The 18,427-nt window shown below is 41.7% G+C and overlaps 1 protein-coding gene across 1 annotated transcript; it reads left to right on the top strand.

Annotated features, from left to right (window-relative positions):
* The first annotated feature begins 9,673 nt into the window (after nucleotides 1–9,673).
* LOC132240552 (MBT domain-containing protein 1-like) lies at nucleotides 9,674–13,360 on the top strand. The gene is given in 2 exon segments (XM_059707877.1): nucleotides 9,674–10,883; nucleotides 10,886–13,360. Coding segments are annotated over 2 exon segments (1,890 nt in total). The 5' UTR covers nucleotides 9,674–9,895; the 3' UTR covers nucleotides 11,788–13,360.
* The last annotated feature ends 5,067 nt before the right edge of the window (nucleotides 13,361–18,427 follow it).

Here is an 18,427-nt window from a genome sequence, read left to right as displayed (position 1 = left end):
CACCCTATGGAATGCCTGTCATGTGCCAGACATTATTTCACTTAACTACACAGATACCCATGAATCGAGTTCCTAATGCAGAGGCTCCAAAGGCTGGTATGGTCTATGGCAGGTGCTCACAAATTGCTTCAAGAAGCAACAACAACCTGAAGTGTTGGGAAGTAGGGCAGGATCTCCGTTTCTCTAAGTAGTAATTACACTTGGGCTGCCTGCCAAAGTCACCATCTTTGTCAGTTGGTGGTTCCATGAAGACAAGAGCCTGCTTTCCTGGCCCCTTCCCTCTTCTAGTATGACTATTAGTCTTTGCTATGCCACCTTACCACCTCACTGCATTGCATTCTGGCCAACCCATCAAGGTTGGAAGCCATGTGTTGCATCCCAAAACCTCACATGTTAGTTTTGCCCACAAGTAGAGGAAAACAAACCAATTTAATAATTATCTGAGTGCCTTTCACATATCTGGCAAATATTTATTGAGCACCCACGATCAGCCAAGGTATTTTATAAGCACTAACAATGCATCAAATAAGAGAAACATATCCCTGTTCCCAGGAGCATACATTCTAGTAGAGGGGAAATGAGACTAGATAATTAGATAATTTTTCCTTACAAATCAAAATATCAGATAGTGGAAAATGCTATCTGGAGAATTCAGAACCTCTCTGAAGAGGTGACAGTTAAACTAAGACCTCAAGACCAAGACAAAAGTTCTCATGTTAAGATTATGAGGAAGTACATTCTAGGCAAAGAGAACAGCTAGTGCAAAGGTCCTGAGGCTGGAGTGAGCTTGGGGTGTGGCAGACAGAGAAAGAGGTCACTGTGGGCGGAGGGGAGTTGGCAGAAGAGAGAGTGGCCATGGGTGGGTGGGGTGGGAGAGGTAGTTGCGGCTTGTTCAGAGGCTCTGTGGACTTGGGTAAGGAAATGAGGATTTTATCTAAATGCTAATAGAGAGCTCTAAGCAGGGGGGTGATGTGATCTAATTTATGTTTCTAAAAGATCATTCTGGACACTAGGAAAATGGATTTTAGTGGGTAAAGGCGGAAGAAGGGAGGCAGGAGGCAATGCATTCGCCCAGGTGAGGGATGGTGATAGTGGGTGAGGACATACCAGTGGAGACAGAGAGAACTCTCAGGTTCACTTGTGTTTGGGCTCAGAGGCAGCAGGAATTGCTGGTGGATTGGACATGAGGGTAAGAGTTGTGATCCCTAGTTTGGGGTCTGACATCACTGTGCTCACAGACAAATGGCTTACTGACCTTATCTCTCAAGCAAGCTGAAAACCTAAAGGGTATAGTTCATTTACTACCTGTTTCTCTACAAAAACCTGTCCCACTACATTTACAATGGAGTTGTCCATGGGCAAAATCACACACAAGGACAGACATCTTCAGAAAGACCTCCAGAGCAGCCTGATATTATTGAATTGTTACATGTTTGAAATAATGACTAAAAAGGAAGTGTATCAGCTGAGAGATAAACCTATTGTATGTGTATTCATAATCACATACACAACCAACATGCATACCTGTGATTTTAAAAATCAATTGGGACCAAAAATTAAATTGCAGCCTATATTTTACCAGATCCTTTCATTGCTTCCATAGAGTTTAACATACAGAACAAGTCTTGTTTGTCATCACAATGCCCCAATTAAAAATAAAGATGAAGAAGGGGGTAAGAGATCAACCGAAGGACTTGTATGCATGCACATAAGCATAACCAATGGACATAAGACACTGGGGGGTAGGGGAGGCCGGGGAAATGTCAAAGGGGGGGAAAAGAAGGAGACATATGTAATACTCTTTGTAATACTTTAAGCAATAAAAAAAAATTAAAAAAATAAAGATGAAGGCTGTTATCCCTATTGTACAGAAGAGTAAACTGAGGTGCAGAGGAAATAAAAGACGAAAGCTCAGGAAGTGAAATATTTTGCCCAAAGATCACCAACTAGTCCCTGGTAGTGCCAGACCTCCTGGTCCTTAGTCAATCCGGTGCTGTTTCCATGATGCCGTAGGTTTTCCCATAAACCACTACACTACTTACTGAACGTCCCTGGGCCCCAAGGAGAGAATAAAAATGAAGTTCAAAATAAAGAGATTAATTGAGACCTTAGTAGAGGCACTCAAGCCACCAACATCGACTGAGCAGCCTAAGACACAGGAGGCAAGATCCCTGCCCTCAAGAGATGTAGAGCCAGAAGCATTAGTCACTGGACCGATATTATTAAGCACCAACAGGCACTGTGCTAGATGTTTGACTTACAAAGATGAACCAGACACAGCACCTGCTTTTAAGAAATTTGACTGTCTATAACAGAAAATAAAACAAATATATTTGAAAAACATTAAAAGCAAACGAACAAAAATGACACTGTAGATTGGGTCTACATCAAGCCAAAATCATCCATCCATCTAGTAAATCCACCTTTATTTATTTATTTATCCTCACCAGAAGATATGTTTTTATTGATTTTTAGAGAGAGAGGAAAGGCAAGCAAGAGAGAGAGAGAGAGAGAGAAACATTGATGTGTGGGAGAAATATCCATCAGCTGCCTCTCATACATGCCCCAACCTGGGATTGAACCCGAAACCTAGTTATGTGCCCTGATCAAGAATCGAACCCACAGCCTTTTGGTGCAGGGAATGACGCTCCAACCAAATAAGCCACCCAGCTGGGAGAGTAAATTCACCTTTCAAAACCGGTTTGTTTGTGAGGGGGCTTTAATTAGTCAGGCGGGTTATTTGGCATTTTACAATTGAAAAATGCAATTGCTTAAATTTTTTGCCTTTATTAGTAATCCTAATAACTATTGCAATTATTTATGGCCTTACAGAGTTATGATTACTTATACTGACAGTAAGTGTCAGACACGGCAACAGAATATTAAACACAAACAATGTTTATTAATGAGCATGGTAATAAGCCATGTATGGTTAATCGGTGAACTCTTCAGAGAAAAGGTGACTTTTAATCAGACTTAAGGTAAGAGACTTGTTTTGATAGAGGAAATGAGGAAACAATTACAACACACTGCCAACTTCTCAAAAGTGTCATAATGTGTTTTGTTTCTTTACAGTGAAAAGAATAAGATTGTTGGGGAAATTTTGTGTTCAGTGAAAACCTGCATTGCCTTTTTAAATTGAGGTATAATTGATAAATAACATTCATTTCAGGAGTAAAGCATAATAACTTGATATTTGTATATTTGTAAAATGATCACCACAACAAGTCTAGCTAATATCTGTCACCACACATAATTTTTTTCTTGTGATGAGTGTTAGGTTAGGTGGCTCAGGAGGCGGCGCAAGAAATAGAGTCCAGTGAATCAGAAAAGAAAGGAAAGGAAAAGGTTTATTCTGCGTCCCCGGGAGACCCACGTACCCCCAGGACAGGGCACGTGGATTCACGCCAACAGGGAAGGGGGCGCTTTTTTTATACTGCAGTTGGGTGAGGGGCGGGGACATGAGCTGAGGAAGTCTGCACCGTAGGGATCATCATGACACTCAACTGAGAAAGTCTCAGCTGCAGGGGAGTGGGCGGAATATTCAGGACGAAGTTCTTATCTGTGTGGGGGTATGTGAATTCAGGGAGAAGAAGCTGGTATCTGTGTCTGGCTCGTTGATCTGTGAGAAATCCCAGGGGAAGTCCATTGTCTCATCACATGTATCTGATCCTGGGCTCTCTCCGACCTAACAATGAGAACTTTTAAAATCTACTCTCTTAGCAACTTGCAAATATGCAACACAGTACTATTAACTATAGTTGCCGAACTTATTTATTTTATAACTGGAATTTTATGCCTTTTGACCCCCTTTACCCATTTCTTTGTTTCCCCAACCCCCTCTCCACACCACCCCTCCACTCCTCACCTCTGTCAACTGCCCATCTGTTCTCTATATCTACGAGCTTATTGTTTTTGTTTTTAATTGCACATATAGGTGAGATCATATGGTCTTTGTCTTCCTCTGTCTGACTTCCTTCACTTCACACAATGCCCTCCAAGGCCCATCCAAGTTGTCACAAAGGGCAAGCTTTCATTCCTGGTTATGGCTGAATATGTTCCATTGTACATACAACCCACATTTTCATTATCCATTCATCCATTAATGGACTTAAGGAGACTCCTCCACTGTCTGATTCCAAACCCATGGGAGCTATTTTCCCACTCTGTAGGTTGCATGTAACTGCTAGCAACACAAAGCAACTCTTGTCTATGGACATGCAAGTTCTGTCCTGTCCAGATGAAGAGCAATTGACTTCCCTCTGGAAAGCCAGTTTTGCCACCATTTGCACATTTATTTCAGTATTCATAGCACCGTTTATCACACATAGTTCATCCTCAACTCACCTGGTAATTGGGGTGACTATCTGTGTTAGTTAACTGGTTTTATACAAGGAAATAATGAACTTCTGTCTTTATGGCAGGAGGTAATTTTGCAGCTGGGCGCCAGGTGCCTGCAGAGGTGAGGCCCCTCCCACCCACAGAAGCTGGGAGGTGGGGGCACTGTCTTCCTTGGATATTTACATTTCAAACGGACCACGCCCAGGTCCTTGAGAAAGATTCCAGAGTCATAAAACTGACAAATGGTTAACTTTCCAAAGTATTTGCATATATTTCGAAGAGACTGTGAAAGAACAAGTTTTCTAAAGTAAATGTTCTAAGAAAAGAGGGGGGGGCAATCTCTTATTTTTCACAGAAAGAATTAATGCTTATTTGCCCTTATGTGTGTAAATCATTACCTGTGTAACCATAGTATCCAACCCCAGTTGGAGGTGTGAACAACGCCCCCCAAATGTAATGCTCAGCCCCCGACGTGCGAGTCCGGGTCAGCCTCCCCAAGGTCCTCTGCTCCCTGAAGTGTGAGAAACCCTAAATGGGTACAGTGTCCGAAAAGGGAGACGGAGAGGCTCAAACCTGCTTGGCATTCACAGCTGAAGGATGCCTGCCTCCACCGGACGAGTTGTTCCTGGAAGGGTCCTCTGGCAACGAGGGTCCCCGACGCTCTGAGAGAAGCCTGGGGAACGCTCCCTGTCCGTTTGCTGTGTCTAAACAAGAGTCGCTAGAGAGAGGACCAGCGGGTGCCTCGCTGGAAGTCACTTAGGGTTTCAAGATGACGGCTCTTTTGACACAGCTACTTCCCCAGGAGGTGAGTCTGTCCCAAGAAAGCTGGGGGAGGCCAGGTTCCAGCAGCAGCCGCCTCACAGTGTGTCCTCCTCACTTCACCAGCACAAGCCGGCTCGCTGGCTGCCTCTCAGCCATCAGTGATTCTAAGCAAGGAACTGAAACTCCTGGCCTTACCTGCCGGGTCTTGAACTGGGCCAGGCAGCCTCCCTCCTATTAGACTCCCTACCCTTGAATGTTGGGACAGGAGGTCGGACTCTTCGAGGTCCCTAAGCTCCTTATATAAATGTGTCAGCTCCTCCTCAGCGCCGTGCACATTACTGAAAGTGTAAGAAGGGCCCTAACCGGTTTGGCTCAGTGGATAGCGCGTCAGCCTGTGGACTCAAGGGTCCCAGGTTCGACTTCGGTCAAGGGCATGTACCTTGGTTGCGGGCACATCCCCAGTAGGGAGTGTGCAGGAGGCAGCTGATCGATGTTTCTAACTCTCTATCCCTCTCCCTTCCTCTCTGTAAAAAATCAACAAAATATATATATATTTTTTAAAAAGTGTAAGAAGGGAGGGAGGATACACTTTTACTGCCTTCCTTGGGCCATGAAGAAAAAAAGTCACAACTGCATAGTCAGGAAAGGCCAATCAAGTGATTTCTTTGGGTAATTTCTGCTGCAACTTGCTGTCTCTACTGAAAAGTCAAGATGCAGCATAATCTTAAAGTTCTGCCTTACCAGGCATCCAGTTAGCATAGAACTGGAGGAAGAATAACCTTTCTGTGTCCTCAATGCAAAAACTCAGGTTTGAAATTAGTTTACTTTTCCTTTGCAATGAGGAAATCAAATAGGTAACTTTTATAAATAGACTTTAAAACCTTGAAATAGGTAATCAGCCTACTAACTAGTCTTATTGACATTTAAAAGCAGTCACAGTGACCCCATCCACCCACATTTTTAAAAAAATATGTTTTATTGATTTTTTTTACAGAGAGGAAGGGAGAGGGATAGAGGGTTAGAAACATCGATGAGAGAGAAATATTGATCAGCTGCCTCCTGTATACCCGTTACTGGGGATGTGCCCACAACCAAGGTACATGCCCTTGACCAGAATCGAACTTAGGATCCTTCAGTCCGCAGTCCAACGCTCTATCCACTGAGCCAAACCAGTTAGGGCCACCCACCTTTGTTTACTTAAGAAGATCATATAGGTTTCAAATGTACATTTCTATGACACATGATCTGTATTAGATTTTGAAAGCACAGAACTGCTTCATTCCAAAACACCCAAATTAGAAGTAAAATAGCAATTTGTTTTAACTATGGTTCTGAGTACTTTTCTTAATCATCTTTACTTCTTTAATTTTTATTTTATTTTTATTTTTGATCTTTATTGTTGAAAGTATTACATATGTCCCTTTCCCCCCATTCACCTCTCTCAGCCCCCACCCTCAATCATCTTTACTTTTGATTGGATATTACAATATTCATAATACCTCATACTTCTTTAAAGCGTATTAAGGAAAAGTCCCGATTACAGTGGGTTAACGACTGTGATTATTTGAACAGCTACAACTATCACTACAGTATTGCCATAGCTCATCCTTGCAGCTGCCAAATTGAGCAAGAGTTGTGGGGATTTCCTCCCAATTTCAAGGGAAATGATTTGAAAAGAAAGTTACATTCAGATTAAGTAGCTCCTGTGACTAATCATGTGACTAATCTTGGTTCATAAGTTCCATGGGCTCTGCTGACTCACTTCTCTATTTAAGATGTTTATTGCCCAGGAAATAACACTTACACCATCAAATCCATTTCCACTGCGAATGATGCCAAAGTTACAGAGCAGCATGGGAAAAGGCTCAACTCCTTCTGTGTGAGTTACCACAAGAATGCTAGCAATAGAGAAAAGAGTTTCACCTGTTACAAGACTCCTTCTCTATCCGACACTATTAACCAATGTTGAGAAGTGAAGAGGGGATAGGTGACTGACCAGACTGGGCTCCCCTGTGTGTCTGAGACTTGGTGGGATCACCGAGTGTCATGGATAAGGGCTTCAAGTTCAAGGATTAGATCCTTACATTTGTCCAGATACAGTAGAGATTTCGTGCCGACCATGCTCTTAAGAAACTAATTCATAAGCCAAAATAACAATTTATTCAAATTTTTTAACGTTTTATTGTGTGGGGGTTTTTGAGAGAGAGAGAGAGAGAGAGAGAGAGAGAGAGAGAGAGAGAGAGAGAGAAATCATTTGTTGTTCCACTTATTTATGTATTCATTCGTTATTTCTTGTATGTGCCCTAATCAGGGTTCAAACTCCCAACCTTGGCTTATCGGGATGATGCTCTAACCAACTGAGCTACTTGGCATGCAATAAAACTGTCAGAGGAACAAAATTCCAGTATTTATAGTCAATATATTCACTTAGCCGTTTTAAAAAATCTATTTAGAAACCAAACCATTATCAGAAGTTTACTTTTGAATATAGTCTCCTGTCTATTGTCTTATGAGCCTCCCTTTGAGCCTGTGAGCTCCTGCAAATCAGGAGCTGTGTCTTTTTCATGTTTATATTCCCAGGGCCGAATGCAGTGCCTAGTCTATAGCAGACACTTAACTATTTCTAAGTAATGAACAATAATAGTGTATGTGAAATCTCTCCAAATTCTAAGGCACTATGTAAACAAAGAATTATGATTATGAGTGGGAATGATGTCATTAAGCCACAACAGACCAATGTACTCATCTTCACAGTAGGGGCAATGGAAGTGTGAAAGCAAACCCTGGGAAGCAAGTGAACATGCACATGTAGAAAAGCAAGATTCATGTCTTAATGTCAATTAAGTGTTTTTAGATAACATCGTAAGAGACATAAATGACAGATAAAGAGATTTTTAGAAGTATTTTAGCCGAAACCGGTTTGGCTCAGTGGATAGAGCGTCGGCCTGCGGACTGAAAGGTCCCGGGTTCGATTCCGGTCAAGGGCATGTACCTGGGTTGGGGGCGCGTCCCCAGTGGGGGATGTGCAGGAGGCGGCTGATCAATGTTTCTCTCTCATCATCGATGTTTCTGACTCTCTATCTCTCTCCCTTCCTCTCTGTAAAAAAATCAATAAAATATATTTAAAAAAAAGAAGAAGAAGTATTTTAGATGATCAAAATATAAGAATGAATGGATGTGGAGAGAGAGAAGGGAAACCTCAAAAACTGAAACTTCATTCCCCTGTACCATGTGTCCATGAACTCAGAAACTCAGGTTCTATACCTAGTAGGAAGCTGGGCAACGTCTCCATAGAAGACTGTTTAATATTTCTTGTTTGCATTTTTTTACCTTGGAAGGTGGAAATGAGGAAAAATAAAAATGCGGGTCAATCAATGAGCGAAAAATTTCCAGAGAATATTATGAGGTTCATTTTATCTTAGAAAAAGATGGAGGTCAGATGGATTGTATTTAGGTGAAATGTTGACTATATTGAAGTTAAAATGTACAAAGTCGGAGATCATCTTTGTGATAAGTTACAGCAAGAAATAAGCCAATGACAAATAAGCTGTTAATTCTGCCCTCACAGCCTTGAGGCCGAGGAACCAGTGGTGGTCATAGTGTGGAATTGGGAAGGTGCCTGGCCACAGACTTGGCAGAGCCACCGACACTGTTGTGTCATGGTTCAGGAGGCACCATTAACTCATTGTCAGCCATCAGTTACATCCATCTGCGTAAGGGAGGAGTATTAAGACCAGAAGCAGGAGAGAACTGGTAGACAACAGAAAGTGCCACTTCCTTCTTTATTCAGAGCATCTTAATTTCCTTTTATTTTAAGTGTATGTTATTTTAAAAATAAAAATTTGGTATGGTAAAATATTGAGATAGGAAGGAATGATTTGGATAAGCTAGTTCTAAAGTAGCAAAAATATCCCTTTCTTTCCACCAAAAGGAGCAATTTTCTTGTTTCTTGTCCACAGTCTCCCTTTCCTGAAAGTCACTTTTTCTGCTCCACAACACACATCCCGCCCAAAAAATAGAAAATAATACTTTCGATGTTTCTGTTCTTTGCTTTTATTTATCTTTCAATCACGTGGATCTCAAAAAAAAATTGGGCAGAAAGTTTCAGGAAACTAGTCCTTGAATATCACCCTGATGTGATTCCACAGTTAGGGGAGGAAGCCAGGAAAATCTTAGTAGCAGAGGATTTTTTTAAAAATCATGATTCCTCATGTACTAGATTAGCTGAGAGTAATAGAAAGCCAGGTAATAAGAGAAAGAAAGAGATGCACCTTCGACAGAGCAAAGTACAGTAAGTGAGTAACTGCTTGGAAACAGAGTGAGGCTGGGCCATGTGCACATTAGTATGCCCTCCAGATACAGGTTTTAAAGAAGTCAACCATCATGCCATTAAACAGAAGACAGAACCAAAGGAAATAAATCCTCGTTATTCTGCCTGGTAACAATCACTCAATCTAAACAGATATCACATGTTCAAAGTTGAAAACAGAAAAAGACAAATCATCATGGAGACTCTTAAAAAACAAAACAGAGCCTCTAGGACCCTTGCGTTCTCTTTTGTGAAATGAAAATCCTCATGTTTCAGAGCCGGAAGGGACGTTAGAGGTCACCCCAAGCCGCCGCCCCCTCTGCAGCCTCTGACAAGTGCTTTTCAGGTTCATTGTTAAGGATTCATAGCTTTCTTCTGAAGAACTGAAAGTCCATTCATGTGAATTATTTATTTTATCATACATCCTTTCTGTGTGATTGAACATTTTCATGATCCCAGAGGAAAAGAAGAGACTCATTCGGGATGTTTGACGGTTATGATAGCTGCAGTGAGGACACAGGTAGCAGCTCCAGCTCTGAGGAGAGTGAAGAGGAAGTTGCTCCTTTACCTTCTAATCTCCCACTTATCAAAAACAATGGACAAGTCTACACATACCCAGATGGCAAATCTGGCATGGCTACCTGTGAAATGTGTGGGATGGTTGGTGTGCGAGATGCTTTTTACTCCAAAACAAAGCGTTTCTGCAGTGTTTCGTGTTCAAGAAGTTATTCGTCTAATTCCAAGAAGGCAAGCATTTTGGCCAGACTTCAGGTAACGGGTAAGCCTCCAACAAAGAAAGCAAAAGTTCTTCAGAAACAACCTTTAGTTGCTAAACTAGCCGCATATGCTCAGTATCAAGCTACCTTGCAAAATCAAGCAAAGACTAAAGCAGTAGTCTCCATGGAAGGTTTCAGCTGGGGTAACTACATCAATAGCAATAGCTTTATAGCAGCTCCCGTTACCTGCTTTAAACATGCACCCATGGGGACCTGCTGGGGTGATATCTCAGAAAATGTGAGAGTAGAAGTTCCCAATACAGACTGCAGCCTGCCTACCAAAGTCTTCTGGATTGCTGGGATTGTAAAAGTAGCAGGTTACAGTGCCCTTTTAAGATATGAAGGATTTGAAAACGATTCAGCTCTGGACTTCTGGTGCAATATCTGTAGCTCTGATATCCGTCCAGTTGGCTGGTGTGCAGCCAGTGGGAAGCCTCTTGTCCCTCCTAGAACTATTCATCATAAGTATACGAACTGGAAAGCTTTTCTAGTGAAACGACTTACTGGTGCCAAAACACTTCCTCCCGACTTCTTACAAAAGGTTTCAGAAAGTATGCAGTATCCTTTCAAACCTTGCATGAGAGTAGAAGCGGTTGACAAGAGACATTTGTGTCGAACACGAGTAGCAGTGGTGGAAAGTGTAATTGGAGGACGATTAAGACTAGTGTATGAAGACAGCGAAGATAAAACAGATGACTTTGGTGCCATATGCACAGCCCACTAATCCATCATATTGGCTGGTCTCGAAGCATAGGCCATCGATTCAAAAGATCTGATATTACAAAGAAACAGGATGGACATTTTGATACACCACCACATGTATTTGCTAAGGTAAAAGAAGTGGGCCAGAGTGGGGAATGGTTCAAGGAAGGAATGAAATTGGAAGCTAAAGACCCATTAAATCTTTCCACAATATGTGTGGCAACCATTAGAAAGGTGCTGGCTGACAGATTCCTAATGGTTGGGATCCATGGCTCAGAAGCAGCAGATGGATCTGACTGGTTCTGTTATCATGCAACCTCCCCTTCTATTTTCCCTGTTGGTTTCTGTGAAATTAACATGATTGAGCTTACTCCACCTAGAGGTTACACTAAACTTCCTTTTAAATGGTTTGACTACCTCAGGGAAACTGGCTCCATTGCAGCAGCAGTAAAACTATTTAATAAGGATGTTCCAAATCACGGATTTCGTGTCGGAATGAAGTTAGAAGCAGTAGATCTCATGGAGCCACGTTTAATATGTGTAGCCACAGTAACTCGAATCATTCATCGCCTCTTGAGGATACACTTTGATGGATGGGAAGAAGAATATGACCAGTGGGTAGACTGTGAGTCTCCTGACCTCTATCCTGTAGGGTGGTGTCAATTAACTGGATATCAACTACAGCCTCCCGCATCACAGTCAACAAGAGAAAGCCAATCGGGTTCATCAAAACAGAAGAAAAAGGCTAAGTCCCAGCAATACAAAGGACATAAGAAAATGACTACATTGCAGCTGAAGGAGGAGTTGATAGATGGAGAGGACTACAGTTTCCTGCAAAGAGCATCTGACCCGGAAAGCAATGGCTCTGCCAACTTCTACATCAAGCAAGAGCCCTGAGGGGGCTCAGAAACGGAGGGTGGGAGGGAAGTTTCACACGGGACTGATTTGTAGTCCACCCAGCTGTACGCGGGGCTGTTCTACTGGGACATTTTGCTAAACAGAAAATTTCAGTTCCGGATTTTTCAGGTGGGTGGGGAAACTATTTTAGTCGTGGGGGGAAATTTTTCAATTTATAAAGATGGACAATTTTTGTGTTGTATTTGAAGCTTTTGAAAGAATTTTGTAATATTTTACACGTTTGGGTTTATGTGCATTGTTAACAAGAACTGAAATTCTAACTTTTTTGGTAAGATTAAAGTTTAGGTAGCAGGACTGAAAGAAATGATTTAAGAAGGATATAGTTGTAAATGCAAGCGAACTGTCAATACAAATGAACCTTTTTGGTACCTGTTGGGAGATTTGGGGATTTTAGAAGTTCGGCCAGTCACATCTCCAGCTTCCTTTGCTGCAGAAACATGCAACTGAACCCCCTCCTGGAGGGGTTGTCACCAAATGGATCATGGAAGGGGTGATTAATTCTGCTTGTCTGCATTTTTATGGCAGGCCATTTTAAATGTTTGTACAGAAATGTTTTTCATTCTGTGAACATTTATTTGGAGTTCTATATGAAACTGGAAGAACTCTGGATACTTTACTATGTTCTCCTTTAATAAAAAAAAATGATAAAAATGATCCTAACACTGAAGTGTTAAAAACTGGAATGGTTGACCAGATATACAGGGTGTCATTCTACAAGTTGAGGGGTAGGGAAAAATGCAATATTGTTCTAAGTTTATTTTATTTTCCTTACTAAAAAGTACCCCACAAAAGGGATTTTGATTAGTTCTCTGCCACTTCCCTCCATCTGTGAGATAATACTTGGTTTAACCACACCCCAAAACAGATGTTCTGTATTACCAGGAGAATCAAATTCTGAGTTGTTTAAAGCCAAAATAAGTTTAGATTTCAAAATCATTCCAGCTCTGCTTTTAACTATCCTGGACTTGTTAGAAAACTAATTTGAATGAGAATTTAATTTTCTTAAGATTCCATATATATCTATATAGTATGAGCTGTCTTTATTTGTGTTCAGAATTAGTTTTAACAATAATAACTGATTTGGACCATTTTGAACATTCCCTATTTTAAAATTCGTATGGCTTCCTTTCAAAAAAGGATCTAAGGGTAAATTGGTGAAAGGTTTGCTCTCTACATTTTCTAATGTTGAGTTGTGACTGAATGAGAGAGCTCTAGCGTTTACCAGTGAGGTTCATAAACGAAACTCTCAGGAATTATTGCATCTGTTCTAGAAGTGCTTCTGGGTCTTCACCTGGACTCTTCAGTGGTGATAGTGACCATCTCCTCTGGAATATCGGTAGGGCTAATTAGAAATTAATCAAAATGATTAAACTCTACAGTCCTTCAACCTATGGAATGCTTTAAAAAATGTTAATGGAAAGCCCCAGGAGACATTCAGGTAAGATTTTTGTTTGAATTTTAAAATGCATAGAACATTAAAAACCAGCAATTTATTTTCTAAAATAATGCTCTACTTTTGGGAATAATAGCATTGGTAATATGCACAGGTTTACCCCATAAAATATTATTAAATAAAAAAATTAAAAACAAAACAATAAACCAGAGAAAGGAAACGGTACTCCAGAGATTCAGAAGCTTTACATGCATCTGAACGACTTATATCTGGAGCCAGAAAAAAATTATAGAAAATTGTTGGGTGTCTTAAGTGGGCTTGAAGAAGTCATGAATATATGGGGATAGGAACATAGAAAAAATAAGATAAGCAAAATGTTGGTAATTGTTGAAGCTAGTAATGAGGACTTGCATAAATTTTAAATTTTTAAAAAATTTGTATTCTCTTTTAGAGAGAGAGGAAGGAGGAAGGGAGAAAGAGAGAGAAACATGACTATGAGTGAAACATTGATCAGCTGCCTCCTGCACACACCTGGACTAGGGATCGAACCCAAAACCTTTTGGTGTTCCAGATGATGCCCAACCAACTGAGCCACCTGGCCATAGCCATTACAGCAAATTGTTGTTTTGTTTTTTTTTTAATTAAATCTTTATTGTTCAGATTATTACATTTGTTCCTTTTTTTTCCCCCCATAACTCCCCTCCTCCCAGTTCCCGCCCCACCCTCCGCCCTCACTCCCCACCCACTGTCCTCATCCATAGGTGCACGATTTTTGTCCAGTCTCCTCCCACATCTCCCACACCCCTTTCCCCCCCAAGAATAGTCAGTCCATTCCCTTTCTATGTCCCTGATTCTATTATAATCAACAGTTCATTCTGTTCATCAGATTATTTATTCACTTGATTCTTAGATTCACTTGTTGATAGATGCATATTTGTTGTTCATAATTTGTATCTTTACCTTTTTCTTCTTCTTCCTCTTCTTAAAGGATACCTTTTAGCATTTCATATAATCCTGGTTTGCTGGTGATGAACTCCGTTAGCTTTTCCTTATCTGTGAAGCTCTTTATCTGACCTTCAATTCTGAATGATAGCTTTGCTGGATAAAGTAATCTTGGTTGTAGGTTCTTGGTATTCATCACTTTGAATATTTCTTGCCACTCCCTTCTGGCCTGCAAAGTTTCTGTTGAGAAATCAGCTGACAGTCGTATGGGTATTCCCTTGTAGGTAACTGAGTTTCTTTCTCTTGCTGTTTTTAAGATTCTCTCTTTATCTTTTGCTCTTGGCATTTTAATTATGATGTGTCTTGGTGTGGTCCTCTTTGGATTCCTTTTGTTTGGGGTTCTCCGTGCTTCTTGGACCTGTAAGTCCATTTCTTTCACCAGGTGGGGGAAGTTTTCTGTCATTATTTCTTCAAATAGGTTTTCAATATCTTGCTCTCTCTCATCTTCTGGCACCCCTATAATTCTGATGTTGGTACGCTTGAAGCTGTCCCAGAGGCTCCTTACACTATCCTCGCATTTTTGGATTCTTTTTTCAATTTGCTTTTCCGGTTGGATGTTTTTTGCTTCCTCGCATTTCAAATCATTGACTTGATTCTTGCGCTCCTCTGGTCTGCTGTCGGGCGTCTGTATAATATTCGTTATTTCAGTCTGTGTGTGCTTAATTTCTAGTTGGTTCCCCAATATAAGATCGAGGGTCTTATTAGTTTTCGTGTAGATCTCATTAAGTTTATCGGCAGCTTCTAAACAGTTCTTGAGAGACCTTAAAAGTGTGGTTCTGAACTCTATTTCTTCCATTGACAATTTTGTCCTGTTTCTTTGTCTCCGCATTTTGTTATGCTTCCTTGGTGCACCCCCTAGTGGTCTTTGTTCGCAGTCTTATAGTTAAATCTTGATTGTTGTAGCTAATTCCAGGGAGGGTTTGACCTCCAGGCCAAGTGGCTATGAGAATCAGCTGTGTCAGCAGTGAGAGAACTTCTGTCCTCTACGGAGGTGCTAATCTAGCCTTTGCCTGAGGCTATCCGGCAAATGCCTCTGTGCAGGGCTTGGGCGGGGCGGGTCGCACAGGATCAACAGGGTGGGCCGGAGAGAGCAGTTATGGCGGCTCTCAGTCCTGTCCCAAGGGGCTCTGCCTCTCTGAGTCCCAGCACCCGCTGCAAAGCTGGGAGAGAAAGCTGCACTCGCTCTGACCGAAGCCAGACAGTCCCGCTTCTCCCGTTTGAGTCTGGGTCCCTAAAGGCTCGCCCGGATCTGGTGCTCAGAGTCTGCGACTCCCTCCCGATTGAAAACAACAACCGCGCCCTCCGCCGCCAGCCCGCTCCGCACACTCCGCACCTCAGAATTTGACTTCAGCACTGCGCCTCCTCTGAGTGTCCGTATGCGTTTCTCTTTCCTCCTAGTTGTAGGACTTCCACTCAGCCAGCGTTCCTGTGGTTCTGGGTGATGTCCCTTTGGTTTTTGGTTTCACTTTTGAAGTAGTTGTTCAAAGCAGCAAACTCAGGCGTTAACCTATGCCGCCATCTTGGTTCTCCCAGCAAATTGTTGATGGAATATTCCAGAAGCCTCTCTTAACTTTCACTACAACTATTGAAGCATCTTTCAATGGACTGGCATGGGAGCTTTGCTCTTAATCAATCCTTTCCCACACTGTAACTTTAAAATGCTATGTGGGGATGTCTATTAAGAGATTAAAAATGGCCCTGACCAGTTTGGCTTAGTGGCTAGAGCGTCGGCCTGTGGACTGAAGAGTCCCAGGTTCAATTCTAGTCAAGGGCATGTACCTTGGTTGTGGGCACATCCCCAGTAGGGGGTGTGCAGGAGGCAGCTGATCAATGTTTCTCTCTCATGGATGTTTCTAACTCTCTATCCCTCTCCCTTCCTCTCTGTAAAAAATCAATAAAATATATTTTTTTTAAAAAAAGAGAGAGAGAGAGAGAATAAAAATGGCAGCAGAGTAAGTGGATGCTGTGCGGACATGCTCCCAGGACCAAACTGAAATTACAATTAAAATACAGAAAAACTTCCTGAACAATCAACAGAAGACTCGCTGGAGAGAACCCTGATAACCGAGGACCAAAAGTGGAGACCGCACAAAGACTGGTAGGAGGGGCTGAGGCTCGAAAGGGCTGGCCGGGCTCCAACAGACAGCAACCAATGTTCTTGAGAGATATCTCAGCTGTGGGGGGTTGCCACTGAGAACTCTGGGGTCTAATCCCCAAGCTTGGCCCTGCAGCAGAGAGCACCAGAACTGAGAAGGGTACCCACATAACAACTGGCTGTGAAAAGCAATAGGGTTGGTGTCTGCTAGGGAGAGATGGCTGGAAATTCAGGCACACTCTTAAAGGGCCAACACACAAAATTCTCTGTCGAACCACCCACCTTGTGCTCCGTCTGTATGGAGCTGTGTGAGCAGAAGCCAGGATAGAGGGCTCTGGGGTTAGAACTCAGAAGGCAGACACCCCAGTTTCATGTGCTGAGTCATTTCCTCATGATGCGGAGGTCATCTTTCTCATGTAGACATTTGCTATAAAGGCAAACTTGCCTCAGGGGAAGACAGTTGAGCTACCCTGTTGGAAAACACCTTGCCCCATGGTGTGGAGTTGCTCTGGCCCAATAAGAGACTGAGAATAACAATTAGCCTCCAGGTAGAAGCAATTGCCCCACCATGTTGAAAAAACTCTTGCCACACCTGTGTATGATTGTGTGAGAGCAATTCAAGACAAAATCCTATCAGTCTGTAGACAGAGGCAGTCTCTGGAAGCTTTGAATCTTTGCCTGATCTAATTAGTCAGAAACAGCATTTGACACTGTCTTGCACTAGAGATTGAGAGGTGTAGCAGATCTACATAATATATAGTCACAAATCCAAACAGGCAGCCCAAATGAGGAGACAAAGAAACAACCCTCAAATGAAAAAACAAGAGAATTCTGCAGAAGAGATAAATGAAATGGAAATAAGAAATTTATCTGATACAGAGTTCAGATTACTGATGTTAAAGATGCTCAGCAGCATGAGAAAAGATATAATAAAACAAAAATAAAGTATGACAGAGCACAAATACAGAACACATTGGAAGGAATAAACAGCAGGTTAGGGGAAGCTGAAGATCAAATCAGTGAATTAGAAAACAGGATTGAAAAAAACACTCAGATAACTAAAAAGAAAAAATTAAAAAACAGGAGGACAGCCCTAACCGGTTTGGCTCAGTGGATAGAGTGTCAGCCTGGGGACTGAAGGGTCCCAGGTTCGATTCCAGTCAAGGGCATGTACCTTGGGCACATCCCCAGTAGGAGGCATGCAGGAGGCAGCTGATCAATGTTTCTCTCTCATCGATGTAAAAAATCAATAAAATATATTTTTTAAAAAAAACAGGAGGACAGCTTAAGGGATCTGTGGACAATGTAAAACATAACAATATTTGAATAGCAAGTGTGCCAAAAGAGGCAGAAAGGGATACAGAATGTGTTTGAAGAAATAATGGCAGAAAACTTCCCTAACCTGGTAAAGGAAAAAGTCACACAAGTCCAGGTGACACAGAGAACCCCAAGCAAGAAGAACCCAAACAGGCCCATGCCCAGACACATCATAATTAAAATGCCAAAAATTAAAGACATAGAGAGAATATTAAAGGCAGCAAGGGAAAAGAAGATTGTTACTTACAAAGGAGTTCCCATAAGGCTGACACCTGATTTCTCATCAGAAACTCTACAGACCAGAAGGGAATGGCATGAAGTATTCAAAGTAAAGGAAAGCAAGATCTGAAACCAAGATTACTGTATTCAGCAAGGCTATCATTCAAAATAGACAATCAAATAAAGAGCCTCCCAGGAAAAAATAAAAAGGCTAAAGGAGTTCATCACCACCAAGCCAGCATTACAAGAAATGCTAAAGGGACTACTGCAATGAGAAAAAGAAAGAGAGAGAGAGAAACCTAGGCATACAGAATTAAAATGGCAATCAATAAGTACCTATCAATAATAACCCTAAATGTAAACGGATTAAATGCTTCAATCAAAAGGCATAGGGTAGCTGAATGGATATGAAAACATGACCCAACTATATGCTGTCTTCAAGGGGCCCACCTCAAAACAAAAGACACACAGAGGATGAGAGTGAAGGGATGGAAAAAATTTTCCATGCAAATGGAAAAGAAAAAAAAAGCTGGAGTAGCAACACTCATATCCAACAAAATGAACTTTAAAATGAAGGCCACACAAGAGACTAC

This window comes from Myotis daubentonii, chromosome 9 (genome assembly GCF_963259705.1).
Source record: "Myotis daubentonii chromosome 9, mMyoDau2.1, whole genome shotgun sequence".
Classification (NCBI taxonomy): domain Eukaryota; kingdom Metazoa; phylum Chordata; class Mammalia; order Chiroptera; family Vespertilionidae; genus Myotis; species Myotis daubentonii.
Note: the sequence above shows the minus strand (reverse complement) of the source record. Positions and strands in the feature narration are given on the sequence as shown.